General features: G+C 32.7%; 1 protein-coding gene across 3 annotated transcripts in view; it reads right to left on the reverse strand.

Moving 5' to 3' along the window:
• Positions 1 to 25,555, reverse strand: part of unc-13-4A (BAI1 associated protein 3) — a 106,681-nt gene that overhangs the window by 7,597 nt on the left and 73,529 nt on the right. For all 3 annotated transcript variants that reach the window (XM_069047566.1, XM_069047563.1, XM_069047574.1), the window contains 2 exons: positions 17,496 to 17,691; positions 9,320 to 9,614 (listed from right to left, as the gene is read on the reverse strand). In XM_069047566.1, the coding sequence (XP_068903667.1) occupies positions 9,320 to 9,614; positions 17,496 to 17,691 (491 nt within the window). The remainder of the gene's footprint in view (positions 1 to 9,319; positions 9,615 to 17,495; positions 17,692 to 25,555) is intronic.

Consider the following 25,555-nt stretch of genomic DNA (forward strand, 5'->3'; position numbering starts at 1 on the left):
GAGTTATCCTTGCGTTTCCAATTCCTTAACAAAGGCCAAAATCCCTATTTTAAGATCGAATAACAATTTTATTTACACTGACCTTTAATTTATTTATCTTTTGTTGATAATTGTCTATTTTGATGTTTTCTTAAATAAGATTAGATCTGTTTGATTTTGTTAGGTACGACTAGATATACTAAATGTAAGTAATGTGTATGGGATTTGGATTAAAGGGCGCTTACAAGAATCTTAAGCCTCACCACGGTTGATGTTTGAGTACGGATGTGATAGTACGAAATAAAACAGGTTTTACTAAAATGGGTCACCTTTGTGAACACTAAAGCCAGTTCTGTAATTTTGAACAAATCCCTTTATGCGTGCGACACTTTCGCGACGCTTCTCCTAATAGCAGCTTAGTAAATTTTAATTATAATCTAATGGAGTGCTGTAATTAAACCTGCTTGTTGGTAAATTGAGTCTGATTGCAAGCAAATTGTTCTTTTATTTAAGAAAGAAGGAAATTACTACAACACTAAAGACTAAAATAGGTTGTTCTCCGACAGGAAATTATGTCGTATGAATTAATTAAATTGCCGGAATACATTTCTTTTTTAATTCACTCTCGTTCCGAATTCGTTTCAGACGGGGCATTTAAATGTTATTGGCAAATTTTTTTTGAGATGACTGCGTATTTATAATATTTTCCCGTTAAATCAACCGAGAGAAAACAGCATTTTTGTGTTTAGCTCGGCGTATTTTCCAGTATATAAATTAAAAGAATTATTTTTATGTCCATCGATAACCGTGATATTTAATAGATGCTATAAACATTGCGTTGTTACACCGTCAGTTGTAGACAAAGCCTAGTTAGTTGATGAAACACGATCCCTTCGCAAGATGTTTAGTTCAGAACTTACATTATGATGGATATTCTTGGGGCACAATGAGGGTTCGTTAAAAGCAAGTTAAAGACCAAGTTACTTGGAATTTCACTCAGAATTAATTGCCAAATAATTTTCAGAAATAAAGTAGGTAGTAAGTAATTAACAGAGATCGATTCTGACATGCACACCGGATGTTTCAGTGAAAATTTCGAAACGAGTTCTCTTAAAAACTATGCGATCTTGAAACGAACTTTGTGGTTAATGCCTCTGACAAAAAAACAGAAAAAAGTATGAGGTTTCAAATGACTCCCTCGACTAATACGTAACGTCCACAGTTTCATTAATATAATGTGCTATTTTTGCCAGGTCTGTTATTGGGTCGGAGATATGCGCTCTAAATTAAATGGCTTGTGGAAATTATTTTATGACAGAACACATAATTATATTCTGAAACTTCCGTCTTCCTTATTTTTAAAGGAATTTTGCCCGTGGCGATACTAAATTATCACTATTAGAAGCGACTCGAACGCAGGCTTCATATATATTAACATAATGTCAGCCAATTTTTAACACTGTTCTACGTTATGAGACTAAGAATACGTTAAAATGGACCTTTTAATAAATTAATATTAACACTAATAATGTGGGGGAATTGTTTTTTGTCTTATCTTGGATCAGTAAAAACCTTTTTCTTTGTCGTTCGAATATTGCTCTTTGCTATTCCTCAGTTTGAAATTCGGTGGGCTGTCTTCGTAAAATATAAGAAAGACGTTCGTTAGAGATTACTTTTTGCTACAAAATAAACGTACAAGACATTTTTTTCACAATCTAAATAAAAACTCTGTATACTTTGAATCGATCTTCTTAACGTTTCGTAGCAAAGAAAACGAGTTTAAAAATATAGTAAGAGTAGAAATGCAAATCGCAGTTAAAGTATTGTAATGCAATGCAATGTGTATATATAAAAATATTTTAATAATGAAATTTTAGACATCCATTTTATGTATGTATTATAATTTTGCGAGAGAATGTATGTTATTAAATTGGTGGATGCGCCGGGAGAATATTGCAGCGGTTGCATTTATCTTCAAATTTTAAAATACATATAGAGAATATTGGAATATAATATTAAAATAATTAATAATTATGGTTAATTAATATTAACCTTAACCCTCCACCACCCGGCGGCACGGCAATTTTGCCGGAGTACATACACTATTACGGATAATACTATCAAGTAATAGTGCAGTGCTTATCAACATAATTACCGGCGTCTCGCCTCCACATTTTGACTTTTTTGTGTTTTATGTTCTGTGTCAATGTTAAGGAGGAATTTCCTCACGATATGACATGAGTATAATAATATACCTTTTTGAATTTCAACTACCAATGTGTTCTCTAAGTCCAAAATTTTTAAATTTTTAAAAAGAGATTGCGGTACTATTCCCGTTGCTGAAATTATAAGTGGTAAAATCGAAATTTTTTCTAAACACCAATTATTACAATATTATTAAATTACTTAATTTAATCATATCATATCAAATGTTGCGTCATAGGTAGATTATTGCTTTTATAGAGTAAAATTTATTGTAGTGCAATGTGCAATAAACAAGTATTTATTCGTAACCGATAAAGAAATTTTGGATACGAGGGCGGTGTTAATTGATTTCATTTCATTTGTCAATTTAATTCATTTATCATAATAAAAACTAGTTATTAACAAATGGTTTTTATTAATATGTGACATTTGGTTATTCACCTCATTTTGGGTACGACGAATTACAAATTAGTCAATAACAAAGTTCAGTGAACTTTCCCCTCTTTTTTGTAAAAATGAATAAAACCGGGATATGAGAGTAATAAAATACCTCCGCAAGTTGTAGTTGATGAAGAACTGACCTAAAGCTTTTCAATTTGTGAACATTCACTAGGACTCAGACGGTGGGATAGAAAAAAATGTTGATTTGGTCAACCATATCAGTCATATTGAAAGTGCCAAAGTGGTTCTTCTGTAAGTAGTGTAGAAATAAATTTGCACTACGAATTAGACTTAAGAAAAGTGGTTGCTCGATAGATACGGGAAATGTTATTGATGCTTCCAGAAGCGCATTTGACAACTGACACTTGGATTCATTGCTATGATTAGCTGATGCATATTGTGTTGAAATCAAAAAGTTCCAGTGGCAAAAATTTTCGTTTCTTCACGTTCTAGCATAATATGTAATTGAAAAATTAAATAATAGTAATTTGTGTATCAAGGCCAAAAAGTGCCCGAGTTTGGGATTTTTAGTCGAGGCGCAGCCGCGACTTGCAAACAGGCGAGGACAAAAGGCACTTTTTGGCCGAGGTACACATTAAATTTTTTAGGCTACCGCACGAACTACAAAGCAAAAGACATCATTGGAAAAATTATATGTTTATTTTGTATCTATTTTTTTCAAATAGATACATTTATTAATACACATTAACAATTTTTTATAGTATTTTTTATCAGCTTACCAACAAAACGAGAAATTTACTATTTGCAATATAATTATGTACTTATTTCCATAATTATTGCGATTCTCATCTGCGATGGCCGGTGGCGTCTTATATAGAGATTAGACATCACTTTGGCTGTTGTATTAGATATTTCTTCATCACGCTGTTGCTATCGATTATATGAATGTTCATTTTCTTATGATGCACCAAATAAGTACCAGAAATAAACAATACAACATTTTTTCGGGCAAATAAAAACTTTGGTGTTAAATTTAAATGTCAAATATTCATTTGTTTTCAGTCGGTTTACTAGGTTTTGTCGGTTTCCTTGTTAACTTACTAAACAGATCCACATATGGCGCCACAGTCCATGCCCTAAAAAGTGCATCCGAAAAAGAGTTACTTCTTGTCCGCATGGTAAAATTACCTTTTTCATTAAGGGTGCCCAAAAAATACATTATTATCACCCAAACTCCATATTCGTAATAAGAAAAAGAAATGTAAAACAGGGATTCAGCGGTAACCTTCGTTCTTAGTAATACTTATTTTTCAGACGATGAAGCAGTAATGGTAACAGCACCAACTGATTTTTTTAAAGATATCGAAGAACTTCAGCATCATTAAATCATATGTATTTGTGTTTTAGATGAGTATAATAATAAATAAAACTGTCTGTTACTTTATCAAGAATAACAAATAGCATTGAAAATACCTATACATTTTACCACTGTAAAATCGTATACTCATTCCAACAGTATTTTGTAATTAATTATGTTTCGTTAAGTCGCGCATACGATTAAAGCAAACTATTAATTGCTTACTGCTGATGTGTGTAATTAAATTACTCATCAGTTTCTTTTAATATTTTTTTACAACAACACAACATAACATAAATATTTGTAACGAAACGCACTGTCGTTGTTAGTATGTAGTTTCCTTAATTTAATCAAAATAATAACAGTAATTCTATTTACTTTGAACAACCAGAACGAAATTTTTTCGCTCTATAATTTATCGAATGTTTAATGTAAAGTGGTTTGTTGCTTTCATAGACAGCAACTACAATTTTTATGTAAAACAACAATTAATGTTAAAGCGTTTCAGAAATTTTACTTGACTAATAAGTGCAGGGCTTAATACTAATTCAAATAATTTACTTAGATCCGCATCAATATGTCACTAATAAATAAAAATAACAAAATAGTGAATATATTTCTTCATGTGAAACGGCACTTGACATTTCAATTTTTGCAATAATTTGTGAGTTTTGTTCGAAGATATTTGTACAATATCCACCTATGAGTGATATTAGTGATATTTCTTGTACTCCTCCCGAGATTAGGGAAGCCGCATACAAAATTTACTGCCAACAAAATCAAGAAAACGTTAGGAGGTCGTTTATGAAAAATTTGTACAGTGCTGTAAAGACAAAAATATAAAAAATTATACTGAAAATATTTTCAAGGCTTTTCTAGCAAAAAGTCATTATAAAAATCCAGAGAAGTTGTATGTTATGAACTAAATTTTATTATTATCAAGACCGATTTTTTTTTCATGCCGTGAAGGGCCAGTGTTTTTTGCAATTTTTACATTCGAGTCGATCGGGAAAAACTCGTTGCTGATTGAGCTTTGGATGTTGGAAGCGTCACTTCCAAGGCTGTGAGTTCAAAAATATTTATTCACAAACTCTAAACAAGTTTCATTTGTTTAAAATTTTTCACATGTATTAAAGCTTCGCTAAAATGGAAAACAAATTAGGGAAAATTAAATATTTATGGAAGTGAAATTATTTATTCAATTACGAACGAAAGTGGTGGCAGAGTAAATTGCTCTTTGTACAGAAACAGCTTTCGTTCTTACATTTTTATTGCAGGAGAGTGGTTCATTATTTATTAGCCTGACGTAGAAGGCGTTGATTGACAAATGCAAAATTCTTTAGCAACAAATTTAGGAATTACATAGTCGATTGCTCAGTGAACTTTGTCTTTTTAAAAATAGGTACATTCGAGTTCCGAGTCGTAATGAAATACTCAGCAAAAAGAAATCCATAATGATATGAGTTAAGTTTTAGGAATCTGTGTACTTCATGTCACGTGGCTAAGAAGTTGGCAGCTATTCTTATGAACGTGCATCATACACCGTAACTTCCACGACTATTATGACGTAAGAAAACGCTGGCTTCCTATCTTTACCATGAAAACTTTCGGGCGCACAAGAGCTACAGTTCCTTTAATGTAAAGAAGACTAAAATACTGTAATGAGCGGAATAGGTCTGTCTGCTAAATTAAGAATTATATATTTTTTGGATAGTTTTAACGAAACGTCCTTACTTATTGGAGGCGGAATATTTATTAGCTGTAATTTTTAACGTTTCTCAACACATATATGATAATACGATGATAAATAATGATTTACTGCCCAAACGAAATTTACCGATCTTCCTTCGAGATTTAAACGGCCCCAGAAATCAAATCAAAATACATTTTTCTATGTATAATGATTCAAAAAATTGATATTCACGTATAGTTTTCCATGCGTGAAGTGGGTCATTTTCTTACGTGTATTTTTTTACATTGTTAGTACTATAGTAACTATAGAAACAATACATAACAGTATATGCCGTTCACGATTATTTTAAACACGCAGTAGGCCAAGATATGTTTTTGTAAGATTGGCATCAGGTCCTGTCAGATGACGTTTCGTTTTCAAATATTCGCCTTGTTGCCAATTCCGTCCTTAAGTTAATTAATAATAATTAACTCCTGGCATTTTATCCTTGAACTTCTAATTATCCAAAATGCCGAAAGTAATTTCTGCCGATAAGAAAGCGTGTATCAAAAGATCTTTTGGTGAATACAAGAAAGACAGACCAGACTATTTTGAAAGATTGTCACGTATCTTTGAGGTAATTTTTTTTTTAATATGAAAATGATGTAGTAATATTTTATTGCAGGTCGGTAGAAATTCAATAATTCATATATTGAAACAAGATTTTGAGCACCTAGAATCCTCTTTTTGTGGTACAAGACCTAAAACTGATACATTTCTAAATCATGTGTTTCGGAAAGACCTTCAATCTCTCATTTGGCAATTTAATTCACAAAATCAATATTTTACTTTGGATACACTATTATAACAGACGCAAGAGAAAAGTTGGAATTTGAAGGAGGCCGAACTACTTTGCACAAAATTTTAAAGTCAATGGGTTACAAATATCGTTTAGTTAATGGTCGAAAAATTATATGCGAACAAAAGCACGTTGTCGCATCGAAAATCGTTTTTTTAAGGAAATTTCTTCAATATCAAAATTCTAGCGAAAACATAATTTTTGTATATCTTGATGAAACATGGGTATACCAAAATGGAAGTAACATTCGTCGATGGGTTCATGAAAAAGATATAAAAAGCAATCCCTCAAAAATAAAAAGTGAAGGCAAAAGGTTTACAATCTTACATGCTGGGTGTCGGTTTGGCTTTTTGGGAGGATGTGATCTTTTACTGGACGCAGCGAATAATGACAGAGACTACCACAAAACAATGAACGGAGAAATATTTCAAAAATGGGTTATTAGTCAATTAATTCCTGGTTTAGCAAAACTACCATAGGTATAAGTGTGTTGTGATAATGGATAATGCACCGTACCATTCAATGCAATTCGAAAAACTGCCCACGTCGTGTTCCACAAAAGCAAAAATGCAAGAATGGTTAATAAATCACCATGTCCAATTTGAAGTAAATTATACCAAAAATCAGTTGTGGGAAGTAATAACACCTTTTAGAAGAAATTATCAAAAACAATACGTTGTAGACAAAATTTTAAATGATCATGGACATGAAGTTCTTAGATTACCCCCATATCATTGCCAATACAACCCAATTGAATTGGCGTGGGGGTTGTCTAAGAATTATTATAATAAACACATAAATGAGCAACCCTCAAGTAGAAATAAAGTTGCTGATTTATGGTCGGAATCACTTTTGAAATGTACACCCGAAATTTGGCAAAATTATTGTACACATTGCGACGAATTAATTGCTTCAGATTGGACAAAACACATGGGTAATTTTTCGGTTGCTAATATTCCTCCGTTCATTATTTCGTTGGCAGACTCTGATTCAGAATCAGAATCAGACTTTTATAACTCAGATTAATAACCATTTAGGAGAATAATTTTTAACTTCTTTTGGTTCAAATATACCTATTAGAAATATTCTTAAACGAGAACTGCGCTACAAATATGTGTTTCATTTCAATTAAAGATTTAGATTATTGTATTGTATTTAGATAAAATGTGTTTAATTATTTTTAAAATGTTGCAAACCGGCAGCAATGTTCGGTTCAATTGTAACCTAAAATAGATTTATTATGACAAAGCACAATACTGCCAACTAAAATGTCAGATTTTCATAGATAGTCCGAATTTGAAATAATCGTGAATGGTATACCGGGTATCAACCACCAAACCTGGCCATAGGCACATTACACATAATTAAAATTATATATGAGTTGCTATGAAACATATTATTGTTTCGTCAAATTTGTCCAATAATAATTGAGCATAATACTGCTCTGTGATCGTTCTTCCCTTTTCCAAATTTCAAAAGTATTTCTACTTTCTACGTTACCTACATCAAAAGTTTCCTGATGGCATTGTTTGTACGGATGAATATGACATTACACAATAATATATTTCATAGCAACTCATATATTATTTTAATATGTGTAATGTGCTAATGTGCCTATGGCCAGGTTTGGTGGTTGATATTCGGTATATGTGAAGTGCATTTATCTTAACTGGGATAGTACTCATCAATTACAACAATTTTTCTAAATAAAGTTTCTTGGAATTTGCAAAATTAAATTTCGATTTGTCCCCCCTTTACTTTGACATACCGTTAACTTTGAATACAATTTTATAAATCTGAAAACTTTTTTAAACAGGAATCATAAAAACTGAATGTTTTTATTTCCTTCGTATTGCATTTGATGAATAAAATGGTTTCACTTTCGTTCGTTTTCTTTATTACCGCTGTTTGTTTTGCTTCTTTATTATAGATAGTTAGATTAAAATCGTTCCATAGACGGGTAAGCAAATCTTTAGTGAATTTAAATTAAATTTTAAAACCCTTCAGAATTTGTTTTCGAAAATTTTTTTTTTTTATAAAAGTTGTAGTAGATGAGTCCTATTACCAATTAAAATAGTTAAATGCATTTATTTCTGTTATACCCTGCATACTTTACTTTATACAAATACTATTAACACAAATACCATTTTAAAAACTCTTCGAAATGCTATAGTTGAAAAGTGCACTTCAATAGCAACTTAAGTAGCACTGGTATCTAAAAATATTTTTTGCCATGTGCAGCTTCGAATCTGCCAAATATGTGAATTATTATTACTATTCGCGAAATTCACCAATTTCTATGTTCTACGAGAATTAATTACACAATTTGATTAAGAAGTCGCTATTGCGAATACGAATGAGCATTATCTGCAATGATGTGTGCTCCTGTAATGAGATTTGTTACAAATCTTGAAAACATCCCTCGCTGAATGAATACAAGTCGCGTCTAAAACTCCAGCAGTAAATTATAAACTTAGGAGTAGAACAAAATAAAGTCGGTTAAATGTCTTGAAAAAAATTTGATACTCATCGTTAGGTTGCGACGTTGTTGTTCCGACTCTGCTCGTCAAAAATTAAACAAAATGCCGCAGCACCAGCTTTAATTTCTGGCCGCAACTCACTTTAATACGTATGTACGGCATTCAAGTAAACACAAACTCGTATTCCCCTAAAGACCATAATTCATTTTGCTTGAATAATTTAAGGACGCGCTTTTCTGCGAGCGTTTCAGCCGGTCCTGGCCCGACAAAATCCGTCACTTCTGCGTAAGAGGTGTTAAAACTAAGGCGTGAACCGTCATTCCGGCTTTCCTGCCCGGAAACACGTGTTAAGAGTGTGTACTTACAATCTAAACTTCTCGTTCCATTTAGGATTGAGCGTGTGGGGTTTGACGGAAGTGGCCCGTATGAACTTGGCGGGCAGGGCCCCAGCGATGCTGTCCCGTTGTTCTCTGACTCGTCCATCTTTTCGTTTGAAGCTCAACTTGAAGCTGTGGTGCTTCCGGAGCTTCTCGTGATTGCCCTGGATGTCGGGGGAGCAGGCATCCGACAGGGTGCGATTGGGGGTGAGCGGCTGAGGCTGAGGAGAGGACGGTGCTGCCATCGGTTGAATTCCGAGCATGCAGTACGGGTCACTGAAACCTGAAATTACATACGACGCTGCAGCGGCTTTTTAATGGCAGTTGGTGTGGACGAAGTTTTCCACGGGCGCGTTCAAAGTATCAAGACTCTTAAATAATTCACAAACTTGTCGAGAGGTTTTTTCGTCGGAACGGAATTAGAGCGGACTTGGCCACAGGAAAATGAAAGTCCTAAATTGCTTATTTGCGAAAAGAAGTTTCAATCTTTTTTATTATTTACGCATTTTATCAGCGCGTCTCGGCTCAATCCTAAGAAAACCGCACTACCAATGAAACATTTTAAGATTATGGTTGTTATTGTTTTTTTACGCTAGATATTTAATCGCAAAATCTGAACCAAAGAGAATAGGTACATGAAATCAATTTTAAATAATAAAATGGCACTGTATAACGTCTTTCACGTAAGAGTACGAGCCCGACGAAGTCTAAATGCAACACAAAATACATTTGGTAATGGGAACTAGATTAATTAAAAATTGTAAATTGTAGTTTTGGATATCCCTAACTAACACAATCGCTGGGGAACTTTTCCGCAAATGTGTGAAAAAAGGGTAAATCTAAAAAACTTCAGGGATGTCCAAACTGCTTTTTTTCAAAATATGATTTATTACACCTAGTTACTCATGAAAACTGAATATTGGGTTGCATTTTGAATTCGTCAGGCTCGTACTCTTACGTGAAACACATTGTATAATTATAAATATCCATCATACCATCGACACATTTCGGCAATAGTGTTTCCATTGAGACTTTCGTTGACAGATAGTAACTAGATTACTACTCTTAGATATAAAATAATTTTATACTTTCTAGGGTACATACATTAAAACAAAAAAACTGAATAAAATATGTATTATGTAATGAAAACAAAACAACGTATTCCTACGTATTCCTAGCGTAACTAAAACATTTAGCGCTACCAACATAATGATGTATTCTTGTTTCAAACCTCACTTTTTTAGTACGTTTTGTTACCTGACTCAATTTAAAAAATACCATTCTATCGGTGGAAATACTATACTTACATATGGATCAACACTTATTTAACAATCACTCTAATAGAGTTCTTTCTTTCCTTCTAAAATCAATTATTGTGAATAACATATAATAAAATTTATTATTACTTGATAATAATATTCATAATAATAAATTAATCCGGCCCGAATGATGTGCCACCTGGTGTGTGATGCTGATGACTGATGAGCCAATATACAGTGTGGAATAAATTCAGTAATTTCAAAACTAATGGCATTTGTCAAAAACGCTGAAACAGGGCAATTTTTATTTCTCATGATGCTTATTTTAAGTTACTTCACTTGTTCATGACGTCATTCATTTTTAAGCTATGACGTCATCACCAATTGTTTTAAACGACAACCTCCATTTTTTTCTTCTCTTTCTGATAGACCTTCCCACTACCTAAACGATGAATTAAAAAATTTGGTACCTATCTTACATAACAATTTTTTGAGAAAATGACAAATTTTACTTCAAAAATGTAATTTAATCTGTAATGTAAAAATTTTAATTGACCTCAAACAAAAATAAACTAACATCTAAGGTTAACAATTAAATGTAACGCAAATGTTGTAATTGTCCCCCGCAAACTATTTTTCACTCAGACAGGAGTGTAAACACTGTACACCGCGCTCAATAATGTCAGGGCTGATTTGTTCCATTTCAGCGCGAATTCTCTGTCGTAAATCTTCTAAATTATTTGGTCTATTAAAGTAAACCCTCGATTTTAAATAACCATATAGAAAAAAAAATAAGTTGTACATTAAAAATTAAATTAAATTTTTGAAGTAATATTTGCAATTTTCTCAAAAAATTGTTATGTAAGATGTAATTTTTGTATCGCCGCCCTGATGATGATAACTTTGTTATCGAAACATGCTCAGCTTTAGTCTAGTAATATCAAATACAATTTATATTATCACAAAACTAAAGCTGACGTGCTTTGAAACAATAAAGCTGTCAACATTAGAGCGACGATACGAAAACTTTTTTGTATCGAGTTTTTGGAACATTTTGACACATTTTTGGTGTTAAGCCAGCAAATAATAGCACGAGACGAAGTCGAGGGCTTTTATTTGATAATAATTGGTCTTCTGACCGAATAATTTATGGATACATAGAATGAAACCAAACGCATTATTTCCAATCCTTTTTATTCAAAATAAAAAAAAAAATCTGGTACAGACATTTTTATCACTTTATCATGATTATTATTGCACATGTGCATTTTAGAGACATTTTATCGGGTTATTTTTTGTTTTCTCGTTTTGATTGGTCAATATTTGCAACGCAATTGTTTGCTAAACACATGAAGGAAATAATCTATATAAAAAGTTGTTATTTGGTTTTCTATTTAGCAAATGCCATTTATTTATTTCTTGTATGTGAAAGAAAATTATTATGTGCAGACACACTATAAAAACCAGTACATTATTTATCTAGCTTTGCTCTTATGTGAATCAGTTTAATCTTGAAAGTTTTAAGCGCAGTGGATGAGTTTTGCTTCTTATCTATTGAAGGCAACACGGAGGCTGTCTCGGAGAAAGTAAAACTTTCGAGGGTGAAAATGTTAAAATCCAAAAAAAAGTAATCCAAGAATGTTTATTCAACATTAGCTAGGTAGTTGAGAAGTTGAGGATTATCAAAGACTGTGTTGGTGAGTTATTTCAGTATCACTTGCACCTGAGTAAGACGACTTCTTGAAAGATACCGAAATGTTGACATCGTTCCTCATGAATCTGCTGATCTGTGCGCAGATAATCCAGCTCGGTTTTCATAGCATCGTAACCTGTGATGAAAGTTTTGTCGACCAACATGATTCGTAATCTCAATCTCAATAGAAATCGATGCAGTGGATAAAAAATACACTTTCGTGACAAGTAAGCTTCTGGCAATAATATTTTGGAAATAAGAGGGTGGCTCAACATTTACTGTTTCTGGCGCAGAAGACGTTGACTGACAAATTAAATTTGTTTATCCACGAATGTGAAATCTGATTCGTATCTTTCAGCGAAATTTATTTTGTTTAAATTGGATAAAATGTGAAGATGCATCAGGTTAATAACATCTTGTAATTATCGTGACACAAGAAAACAGTGATTTTCAGTAATATTCTCCACGGTAGACAAGTTTCAGTGACGGGTAAATTAGAGGTTCTTGGCTTTTTTGTAACTATGGTGGAAGGTAGATAGTGCATTATTGATTCTTAATACATAACTAGCCAAGTCCTGTCACGTGTCTGTCAAAAAACGTAAAATCTATCGGTGAATGGAGTAACTTCTTTTTGGGATTCTGATAAAGTGCTTTCAATTGATTATTGGTCGCCATATCAGTGCTTGCTGTTTATTCTCAAAATTAGAAAAGCGCCTTCGAGATGCTCAAAGAACTGAACATTGTTACACCAAATTTATTAATGGCTTAGGTGACTATGATCCCAGTCTTTTGCGTCTCAGTCAAGGAGAATAAATAATGAACCATCCTCGTAAACTGATAAGTTGTTAATTCATTATTTATCAAGAAACCCCGCAAAAAATGTCAAACACGATGGGGAACTGTTTATTTTGTTGTAAAAAATTAAAAAGAGAAGGTCAACGGCGATGCGCGGTTGAATTAAGATAAAGAATGTCGCTAATATTTTTATAATCGCCTAAATTTATTGCAGAAATGACAAGTTTGGTAATAAAATCAACTTTTTTTTATCCCGACTTCTATTTTTGTTAAGATATGATAATAACCTATCCATAATTTTTGCTTTTATCCGGAAAATTTGAAAGTTCTTGTAAACAAATTGGTATTCAGCAAGGAATTCTTATCAACCTCTAAAAGTTTTAATATAAAGTTTTGATGTATGCTGTTGACTGTTTTATAAAAGGAAAACAGTTTATAAAGAAGTGAATAGAAAAACATTTTAAATAATAAATAGTTTGCTGAAAATATGATAGATTTTTTAGGTACAATATTGCCCTTTAGGTCCACAACGAATTACCTGCAACATCTATTAATTTTGTTCCCTATAACTGTTCGTTATTTATTATACATACAACCTACATTTCAATTTGAATAAATTTGTTGATTTACAAGAGCAAAGCTCGATGTATCATGTTCACGTAAACGTATTTTTTTCTACTGCAGTTAAAATAAACTGTATTATATTTCATTGTTTTTATTGGGTAAAACATATACAGCGTGTCATTGTTTCATTCTGACGTGACAGTGACCTGACAACAACTGAAGTTGTCTCGTTATCTTGGCTTTAGAAATATCAAATTTTAGTTTTGTATTTTGATGTTATGCTGCTGCTGCTCTATAGTAATAAATCTTTTGGGCGACGTGTAGTTAAAGTTGCAGAAGTATTTTTATATGATTGTCTGCAATTAGAGAAACAGTATGTAACTTATGCATAAAGTGTTTTTCCTCATTAAAGCTTTAAGCTCCTGTTGCATAAATTACTATTCTTATTTATTAATTTTCCTAAAGAGATTTAATGATTGATCTACACCCTACATTTCAATGAAATGTTTGTTCATTGCATATGTGCATATAGTGACAATCTCAACCAGCATTATTAATGGAATTAACATTTGCATGGAATCAACAACAACAACAGTTTGGGTAGCATTAATTAATTTTAATTAGGTTGTTATAACCTATACAGACATTCATAAAATTATTACACACAAATCATATAAAAATAGAAATATGCAACTACGAGAGTTACCTATTATCTGCGGGTACTGGAATAAATACTAAATTCAAGTTTGGATCACATTTATTAATTAACTAGATTTTATTGTTACAGCTATAATTGTTACGATAGTTCTGTACCTGCATTAATTAAATTTAGTTTGTAGATTGTTAATTTCTGACTGAGCTCGATGTCAGAGAAATGTGTTGTACGGATCATTATTTACAATTAATAATGAAAATTTTCATTTTATAATGAAATATGTAGTGTCAGTATTTTCTAAACAATCCTTGTTGATCGTTAACAAAATTCTAATTGTCGATAAAAAAATAAAATTTTGCTAAATTAACAAATCCATTTCCTGAACGACTGTTGTGAAATACTGTACCAGAAATTTTTTATTTTTAGTATTTTTTTCGCTTCTAAGACAAGATTTTCATATGCATTAGTAAAATATCTTCAACAGTTTTACAATTCAATTATAAATTAAGAGATTTTTATCTAGTATAAAGTTAATACTTATACAAATTAACGTTTAAATTTTATAAAAAACACAGCCTGTTTTTTTTTTAGTAGAATGCACATTTGCATTATTTAATTAATAAATTAAAATCTCGATCTGAAAAATTAAATAGTAATTTGGACTGGTCGATGTTTAATCACTACTAGCTATGTAAGTTTTGAGTTATTCTAAACTAATTTGGTTCGTGGTAAATTAGTCTTTAGAGACATTAAATAGGGTCACGACATTCACACTATGGTGGACATCCACAATTGTTAGAAATTCATTGCATTATTTAAAAGCACAGTGTTTCCACTCAATATTTTTGCTATTGTCCAGTTGGCAGTTACTTAACCACCTTCTTTAAGTTTTTTTTTAAATTTATTCAAGATTAAGGTTCGGTTGTCACACTGCACATTAAAGTAAATTGAACCATCAATAACCGTTCAAGTTTTTATTTTTGTAAACATTAGATCCAAAGGGGAGTGTACTAAAACACTACATCAGTGTTTAATAATTCAGCTACAATTGTAACTTCGCGTAATTAAGATTTAACCTATCCCTTGGCGTCATTTGCGCATATTACTATAATGACAACCTCATATACCCTCGAGAGGCACAATTTCAAGTACCCTTATAATAAATGAAATTATATTATTTAGTTAGTTAATTATTGAAGTTTACAGAAGTGAAACAATTTTTTTATTTTTGTTTTCGAAAGCAGGAGTACTATTTATATGAGTGGCGTTGAATAACAAATAATAGAATATTCACAGATTAAATTCCTTCATAACGAACTTAACGCCAGTCGAATAATTGAAGGAGTATGAAACTCCTGAAATATTTAACAAGTTTTGAATGCAAAAGTGTTTAAGCCATCATCCAAGCTTATGATTTGTTTCTTACACAAAGGTAATCGACTTTGATATTAACATTCCGAATTAATTAGCTGCACACAAAGTTTGTCAAATCTCTCACAAGATCTTGTACATCTTATATTTCGGACGTTCTGCAGGAATAACGATCCTAGGGGAATGAAAAGAGAACGAGGCATAAACAAATCATAATAAATGTCCGTCTGAAAAAAGTTTCCTTTTGCAGATCTCCGGTTCGAATGCAGTGTAAATAATGAAATTTTATCTATCAAGAAAATAAAAACGAATAGTAGCTGTAAATTCTACGAAATAAAAAAAGTCAATTTGAAAGTTGTCAATAAGGGTTTCTGAGGGAATGCTACTGAGTTTTACTCTCATTTCGGAGTTACGTGAGTACAGCCGAGTCGATTTCTTCCCACGTCGCTACTTATTTTACCTAAAAGAACTATGCGTAAAATCGGAGAAAAATTACCGGAAATGAAATTTGCTCTTGAGAAAATATCTAAGAAATACTTGCGACACAAGTTTTTATTAAACTTTTAAATTTTCTTTTAAGACTACGTACAAAACGAGCCAAATAACTGAAAGTTTTCTCTCTTTTATTCAAGCTTCTTAAAAGAAAACTCTTGTCAAGCCCTAGCAAATAATTTCATTTTAGAACGTTGTGATAACAAGAATTTTCTGTAGAACCTAAACCGAGTATGTGGCTGAAGAAACTAACACTTCTTGAACGTATTGTTAAGACAATTCTTTTTGAACAATTTAAAATTAGCCGCTTATAATGAAAACTACATGGTAAAATAAGAGGGCAAGAAAATTTAAAACGTTAATGACTATTTGAGTTAGAATTTCTTTAGGTACCTGATAATGTTTTCTAGATAACATTATTTAATACTTAGAAATAAAAAAAGTATTATTGTTTCTACTTTTGTTAATAATATTTGTTGTGGCATTTTGGTTCACAAGTTAAGGTGTTAATTCTTAGTTCCAGCCAATTACAGTTCTTTTTGTTACGGTCAACAGATTGGAGATTCCTCAAATGACCCAAACTTTTTCAAACAGAACAATAGCCAGGACGCAGCATTCACACTTTTAGATTCTTTCGGAGCCTGTCAAGGGACCAGATCAAAGAAGAAATCGAAGTGGGCAAAATTGATGACAATCACAGATTTATTTCGGTTGATCGGTTCCAGTTGTAGTAAGAAAACTTTAAAGTATGATTTGATGCGTAGTTGAGTCCTAAGATAGGATTTAGGGTTATGGAAAATAAATATTAATTCATGACTGCGTGAAGAAGTTGTGTGGCGTCGGGGATGGTCTGAAAGCTGCTATTTATAAAGTTATTGAATAACCTGATCTTGTTAACTTTGATCTGTCGAGAAGGGGGTTGAGAACTGTTGGCAAATATTGTGATTTATCCGTAGAAATGTTCTTGGGTCATGAACTGTCACTAAGGATATTTAACACGAAAGGATTAGACTAATCTTGATGTAAATCAGCAAACACACTTTAGCAGAGCAAACTGTACAAACACCGAAACTGAATGAAGTTGCTAACAGTTGAGACCAAAAGCGAGACACATTAATTAGATACCTACAACATTTAAACCACAGATCCACCAAAAACCCCCTACGTTCGAAAAGTCTTTAACAAAAATTGTCTAGTCTGAGCCTACAAGATGTTATAACATCGTTAGAGTTTGGAGAATTCAGCCCTTGTCACATATATCATCTCCCCTTAGACGTATATTGCGATGAAACTTCAAGCGAATAAGCAATAAATCAGTTGCGTTACGCATCTTACCATTGGCATCTTTGGCTTCGAGTCCTTCGGCCTCTATGACGACGACGCTGAGGACCACGATCGGCGGTTTTTCTTCTCCGGCGAGGTGCAGCATGCGGTAATGGCGGTCCGGGGGCATTCCGAACGCCCTCTGCCCGTAGAGGTAGAGGTCCTCTTTGTAATGTGCATATTGGCCCCCCGGGGCCGGTGCTCCGACCTGAAATAAAAACAAAGGACCGCCTAGAGTTATAAAAGAGCAATAAGGCCGTCCATTACCGCCCAAGTTTCTTCATTCAACATCGCGGGACTGCACCCAGCTAAATATGAACACATTAAGCTTGTATAAAGGAGCCATTATGTGATCAGCATGCTCGTTTAATGGCGGCCCACTAACCGTCAAGATTTTCATATTAGACCGCGATTGTAATTAGGAGAATTTCACTCGGTTGATATTAATCAACATCGGGGGCAAAGGAATTCTAATTTGAAGCCCCACGGAAAATTAAATGTCAATATTGGTGTCGACTTTAATGCAATTCCAGGCCGGGAGACGTCTTATTGCGGCCGATGGCGTGAGAAAGTAATTCTTACCTTTAATAAGTTGACTTTTGAAACAACAGAGAACTAAAGTGAAAGATGTTAAGCTGGCAGATAAAAACTTTTGATACAGAAAGTTTCTACGTTCCTTCTAATAGGAAGTTAAAAAAGTCTATTTTGAATCAACAACACCCACGAGGTAAAGAATATTTCTTACATTGAAGTTCATTGTGGAAACGATAAAAACTTGAGTCCAAACTCGCAGATCTGAGTTTTATGAAAAAGTGGTGCAACATAAATAAGCAGATTTGTATGTAAGAAAGTAAGTCCATACATCGTTAGTGACGCAGGATTCGAGCTTGACACGTCAGGAAGTTATCGTTAGATGTGTGCAAAATTAGTAGTGCAATTAATATTAATGGAACCAAATAATTAGAGACGTTTGTATTTACACCTGCTGTGTTTACTAATTAAATTCCAAGCAAAATTACTCGAGCGATTCATTAGAAAATGTCTGTTCATTTATTTTTAGCGTTCAAGTTCACAATTTTTTGTAGATGATTGATTAACTTTTAAATAAAACAATGCACCGTTTTAGAATAAGAAATAAGTTCAAGACCTACATAATTACAGCAGCCTTGCTGTAATAGAGAAGCATCGCTTTCATTTACTACTTGCCAAAAAAAAAAACAGTTGCACTTCTTGCATTGAACCCTATTAAATCATGTTCTAAATTAGTGGTTATCATGTTTAACATGCAATTTGAAAATGATTTTATTTTTATCATGAGTTTACGTGACTTTATCGTAACGGTAGTCAGAGAGCTACCTACAAATCTTGAGATTTAGTAAATTAAAAATTGATCAGTCTAAGCTCTCATATATTTTTTATTCGAACAGTAAAAAATGGTTGTGTAAAATTATGAATGTTATGGAAAATTGTTCATTATTACTCCCCTTTTCAATGAAAATTAATTGGTGAGAGCAATTTTATTAACTATTAACCATCGTACACATAGGACACTGATGTAGATTATAGAATACTGAAGTGTAGAATATTCATAAGGTAAAACTTTGCACATTGGATTAACTGAAACCATAGTTTAACTTGTTCAATACTAAAAGGTGGTGTCTATTTAATCATTTTCTCTGAACGTGTTAAAATTGAGTGTAATTTTGAAAAAAATGATGCCAAATAAATAAAGTAATAATCTAATTGTGGGTTTTTTACAATGATACAAGTTGTTTCCTGAATGCTTATACAGAGTGGCTACGAAAATTGGAGTCACTTTTCTTCATTTTGCCAAAAGATGTCGCTGTTTTCACTTTTAAGCTTGACAAATTCCCTCATGTTATGAAAACAGTTGATATTGACCAATAGTGTGCCGAATATCGCGAAAAAATCTAGTCATGGTCAGAAAATGTGTCTTCCGCCGACAAAAATCTCCCTTCCGGTGAAAAACAACGTTGACAAGGCTTTTGTTTTTGTTGGTAACACAAATTAATGAACAAAGTGTCAGAAAATTATTTTGACGTTTTCCGAAATGGATTTAAAATAGTATATTAAAAGACAAGTTTCATAAGACCAGTCTTGAAGCACGAATTCAAGATTAAAAAACGAGTGGCGTAGCCACGAGTTATTTTAAAGAATGAGTGCTTCAAGGTCTTATGAAACAAGTTTTTTATACTATTTTTTGTAATTTGCCCTTTTTAAGTCGTTTTTAAACAAAAATGTTTACTTTCCTCGATTTAGAGATTTTTGTGGCGGTTGGTAATGTTTTAATTTTAAAAGTGAAAATTTGATCAAGTCTTCAAAGTCGCCTTTTGTTTTATCCAAATTCTGTCACAAAACACGAATATGGAAGATAATCTTTCATGTACGCCAGCTGAAATACGTGAAATTGCCAAAAATAGGGTCGCGAATTTGTTGCCTGATAAATCCTGATAAATAATTCTTTGCACATTTTGTAATTTAAACTGACACGCATGACAAATCAAGTTTTGCCAACCTAAAAATTTTCGTTAAATGTTCCGTGAAATAATGGCTATAAGGACATCCCAGATGATGACGTCGCGTTCGTTAATATGTCTACTAGAGAATCAAAATGGAGGCAAATTACAAAAAATCGTTTTAGAAACGACTCCAGCAGTGATATTGACTACAGTGTGAGAACAATTTGGAATACAACAGGTAAATTGTTGCAGGAAAAGTGCCACGATGAATATAAACTAACCTTTAATCCGTTTTGTGACGTTGTTGCGAATGTTTGTTTGAATTGTTCATTCGGGAATTTGTCTAGCCAAATATAACTCGACTTCCCATTTTTTTTTCGGAAAATTTTGATTTTATTAGACTCAAAGTTTGTTGCTTTAGGCAAAACAACGAGACCCTATTGCTGCTAAGCAACAAACTTTTCGTCATAAAATCAAAATTTTCCGAAACAATGGGAAGTCTTGCGATATTGTTATTGAAAAAAATAAATGGTAACAATTTTGTGCAATTGTCACTATTTTTAAACAATAATTGTCAATGTCACTGTCATGAATTTCAATATTGAGCAATGAATAAACATTATAATGGTATTATCCTTCTAAAGAAGGTCGTTCTGGTAGAACAGCAGTTCTAACAGTGCAGGATCATTGGCTACAACCAACATTTAGCTACGTAAAAAAAAAACAATGTTGCCAGCAATTTCATTTAATTTTTGCTTATAGTTCCATCTTTTGGGCAAATGTGGAAAAGTGAATTCAATTTTCGTAGCCACTCTGTACCTAGAAGTGTCCCTAAATTCGCGGAATAACTCAAGGGTCTATTTTTTTTTTGACTATTGAAAAAGATTTTGACGATTTGTTTTTTTATAGGATAATGGAATAATAATTTTGATTATTTAATTCATTTGTCACTTAATGTTCATCAACCAATGAAACAAACTTAATTTTAGTGATTTCCATGGTTACAAAAGAATTGCGGCAGATATTGGACTAGTGCAAATACCATCGAATATTGTATAACTACTTTGTCCAGCGAGAGATGGGGAGATTTTAAATTGTATTAAATTAACCCAACACTACAAAATGCACTAGAATACATTAATTAGAGCATAATTTTAGGGCAAAAACGTTACTGAAATGCGCTAGGTAGTTCTTCCTCTACGTAGAATTTAGTGGTGTTTATGTCAAGCAATCTTTCACTGGACAAACTTTACTAGTACTTAAAGTTTTTGCAGCAAAAAATGAACACAGAAATTATTATTTTCTAACAAATTGAAATGTATAATTTGAAAAAGTGAAACAAATTTGAGGAGTTTGATTAATTAAATAGTCCTCCTAATTCGATTCGTAGTCAGTGTTATGCAGATCACTTTTGATTTTTGGTGTTACTCATGTCAACGGCGCTTCCGAATTCGACTCGTGCTACGCACTCGCCAAATTCATATCCCAAAGCTGTTGACATTCGTAACAGCACAACAAAAATAATCGGCATAACATTGACTACTGCTCGTATTACAACTGATTATAATCTGGTTTGCAATTATTTATTGTGCCATTTGCAACATTTCCAAGAAATTAATTTGTGTGGATTTTACCTGAAAAAATATTTGGCAATGTTGCATGTGAGTTCACCAATAAATTAAAATTACAACGTCAATGTGACTGTCAAAAAAAAAACCTGATAAAGTTCGTCCATCGAGAGATTGGTTGACATAAAAATCACTAAATGCTACGTAGATAGAATTTTTTCCTAATGTTCTTTTCATTTTACTTAATAATTTACTGCTAAGTTGTTCCACGGATTTTGGGACAATCTGTATAACCAACTGCTCCTAAAAATTGAAAGCGTTGTCTACTGTCTCTTTTCCTACCTTGGTGACAATGGGTCATATGCATAAACCATTAGCAAATGCTTTTAGTTGTATTAGTAAGAGATAAAAATAAATGCTTATTCTTATTCATACTACCCAACATCTTTAGAAATTCTACTTCAAATAAATTTGAATGGGTGGATGTTGGACTTTTGAACCAAGGATATTTTTGCCAGGAACGTTCAAAATTTTATGGTTTGTCTTGATTGAGGAATATTTGGTAAAGTTTTCGTTTTTTATAAACTATTGATTAAAAATTCTATACAAACTTTTGCGTTCCCTAGTCTGTGCAAATGAAATTTCACCGTTTCGGTTCTTAAAAGGAAGCAACGACTTTTTCAAGTAGTTTTCGAAGTAAAATTCACTTGTATCTACGTTCTACGTAGAGAAAGTACAACCTAAGGCACGTAAAATTTGAAATATATTCTTCAAGCATTTGCCCTGAAAGTATGCTCTAATTAATGTATTCTAGTGCATTTTGTAGCGTTGGGTTAATTTAATACGATTTAAAATCTCCCAATCTCTTGCTGGACGAAGTTTACCTACATTTGTAAAAATTATAAATTCCATTTTGTCTTCAAATAAGAGGTGTTTATGACTTTTTGAATTTTGAATGTGAGCACATGTTGGGGTTCTAGTTTATAGCAGACAGGAAATTTTGATGGAAAAATGACAAAGAAATAGTTATTTTTATATGAGTAGATTAAAGGGTACAAATGAAGATCTCTGATTTTCCCAGCCTAATTCTATTCGCCGTCAAAAGTCAAAAATATACATAATGGTCTTTGTAGATATACTAATTATAAATTGTGTAGTGTGCAGAATTTCGGTAGGATTAATACCGTTCACGATAATACTGTTAGAAAGTCAGATAGCGCGATCTGACAAGTGGTTTAGCAATTCAAATGTCGCTTTACAGTTACCTAATACTGAACTGATGATTAGATCTGCAATTTCTGATACACAGTTTTATAGAGAATAAAATTGTATTTAAAATGGTGGCCAGAAATCTGTGATTACTCAATATTTGCAAAAATTATAGCCGTTCAAAATTGATACTAATCCGTCTGGACTGCTGAAATTGCCCCTGCGAGATTTTTGCTCGGGAGTTCTTCATTACCACTCCAAATTGAAGAGAACCAAGACGCAATCTACGAGTATCAAGAGTATTCACGATTAAATGATGTCTTGATAATTAAATTATCTAAAATATTTCGCAAGTTATAAGCGCTCAAATTCTATTTATTTTTAGATTTCATTAAAATTTTGCTAAAAAATGCTTTTAAAGAACAACAAAGACGAACTTTCTAACGGAATTATCATGAAAAATATTAGTTTTATGGAAAGTTTGCTTATTACGAAATATATTTATTATTTAACGAGCTACAAAAACTGCTCAGGTAATTTTCCGATAGGACTAACATAAATAAATGTTACTTGATTTATACACTTGTTTGATATTTCTTCCCCTTTGGGAGTGTTTCAGATTAAATTAGACTGGAAAATCTTAAGTTGTACCTTTAAACAAAAAACTAGTAAAAACTTTCTGTTGGAAATTTATCCTATCAAACTGGTACTTTCACGCTTCATTGACTGGGCTGTTCTACAGATCAATAACTACATAAGTTTCATCATTAATCACGAGTTGTTTGTGATTTTTTTTTAGTTCAGGTTAGTATTCGGTGCCAGCTTTTGTGTAAGTACGTGCTGTTATATCAAACTTCTTATACATATTTTAATTTATTCTTATTATTTCCTAACGTTAAATATTCTAGTTTTACTTTTAAAACGGAGCTTTTGGTTGTAGAATTTAAACTCCGGAAAATATCTGTCATTGTAGTTATTGTGTTGTATTTTTTATAAGAGTCCTTTGAGGTTTCCAAATGCTTTTAAGGAACGTATTTCATGTTTAGGAATATTACTGAGGCATTAAGGCCTTCTTTATCGTTATTTTCCATGTTCTGAGTATCTAAAATAACTTTTACGAAAAAATCCACTTACTAAAAACCGAATGATTCTCTTCAAGTGTATGAAACACGCGCGAAGTAGCTTGTGGGAGAAAAGTGCGTTGTGCGAAGTGTGACAAAAAAGGATAATTTAGATAAAACGACTTTCCATTCCATCGTTAAGAAGTGTGCAGAGACTTTGTCAATTTTCAAATGGTTCTAAATGTGCTCTTTCGCAAATGGAAGAAGACATTAAGACAAAAAAAAAGTGGCATGTATGTACATTTTTGTGCTAAACATCCGTTTCATTAGCATTTTTAAATTTTGAGTTCTTATGGAAAGTAACACTGTGTGTACATACTAATTCAGTCAGTCAGATCAAATAGTTATTTTTACAATATAAGGATGGTAATATGAAGTTATGATACTGATATCGTACAACATTTTGTCTACTGTCAATGATTATGGTAATATTAATTAGGTTAAATGAGAAAAAAAGTAATAGGGGGACATATTTTTCCTTTCTGTCACACTGCCACTGCCAAAATAGAGACGATATACAGGGTCTTTCACAACTCGCACCCCAGGGAAAATGAGGAAAGGCGAGAAGGCATAAGGATGTGTAATTTTAAAGAAAATAAAATCTAGCTTGAAAGGTATTAGAGAAAAGACACCTTAAAGTTAACCAATCAGAAGGCCGCGCCCTCCAGGTGTGTGTGCCATATTTGTACGTTACTAAGATTTAATAAAAAGGCAAATCTTAAAAAAATAAAATGGCGGCCGGAGCTTTTGAAAAATGCACATAATCATCCTGATCGCAAGATAATACTGAGAGCGATGGCAAGGACGCAAGAGACAGGTCAGATTCAAGAGTGTGGTGATCCTTCGATGATCGCGGCACAGTTGAGAATGAAGAAGCTATTCTAAATGCTGTTAAAGAAGATGGTACCAGAAGCATTGGAGAAATTGCGCGCCCATTGGGTATTTATAGTAGTACGGTATACCTACAGTCTCCAGATTTAAATCCTCTTGATTTCTTTCTTTGGGGACATATGAAAAATTTTGTCTGCAGGCAGCCACAGAGGAGGAGCTCCGAGTTCGAATCGAAGAAGCCTTTACTGCAGTTACCCCACAAATGATTATGGACTCTAAATTGAGCCCTTTAAGAAGACTGTTATAATTTTATGAATTGGTTCTTTTCAGAACCGCCAATTGTTGTTTTAATTTTAAGAAGTCAAATGTCAGAAATTTTTTTGTTTAAAACATCTGTACGATCTGGATTATGATGATGACCAACCACTACACTGTAACATCTAGGGAGACTTTGCTAATCTAAATTTGTTGACAGTGATACGGACAGTAACAACTCTAATCTGTCAGACCGACAAGCAGACTGGTAATATTTTTGAAACCTAGCAACCAGCTTTATTTTTAGTAATACCTGGTGCTGAACCTTCCTGATTGGTGGATTTAAATACCTATTAACTCTGTTATGCAAGCACGTGTCAGTTTTCTCAGGGGCGCGAGTTGTGAAAGGCCCTGTATACGTTACAGGGCGAGAAGGTATTTTCCTAAGACATCGAGATTGCAGCAAATGCGGCTATTGCAACTTAGATACCAGCCAAGTCACGACAAGAATGTACTTTGCATGTCATTGTAACATTCAAATGAATGTCATAAAGATTAACAATATGTGTTGGTAGTACCTGAAACATAATCTCCGTTTTTGACATTAA

This window comes from Tenebrio molitor, chromosome 1 (genome assembly GCF_963966145.1).
Source record: "Tenebrio molitor chromosome 1, icTenMoli1.1, whole genome shotgun sequence".
Classification (NCBI taxonomy): domain Eukaryota; kingdom Metazoa; phylum Arthropoda; class Insecta; order Coleoptera; family Tenebrionidae; genus Tenebrio; species Tenebrio molitor.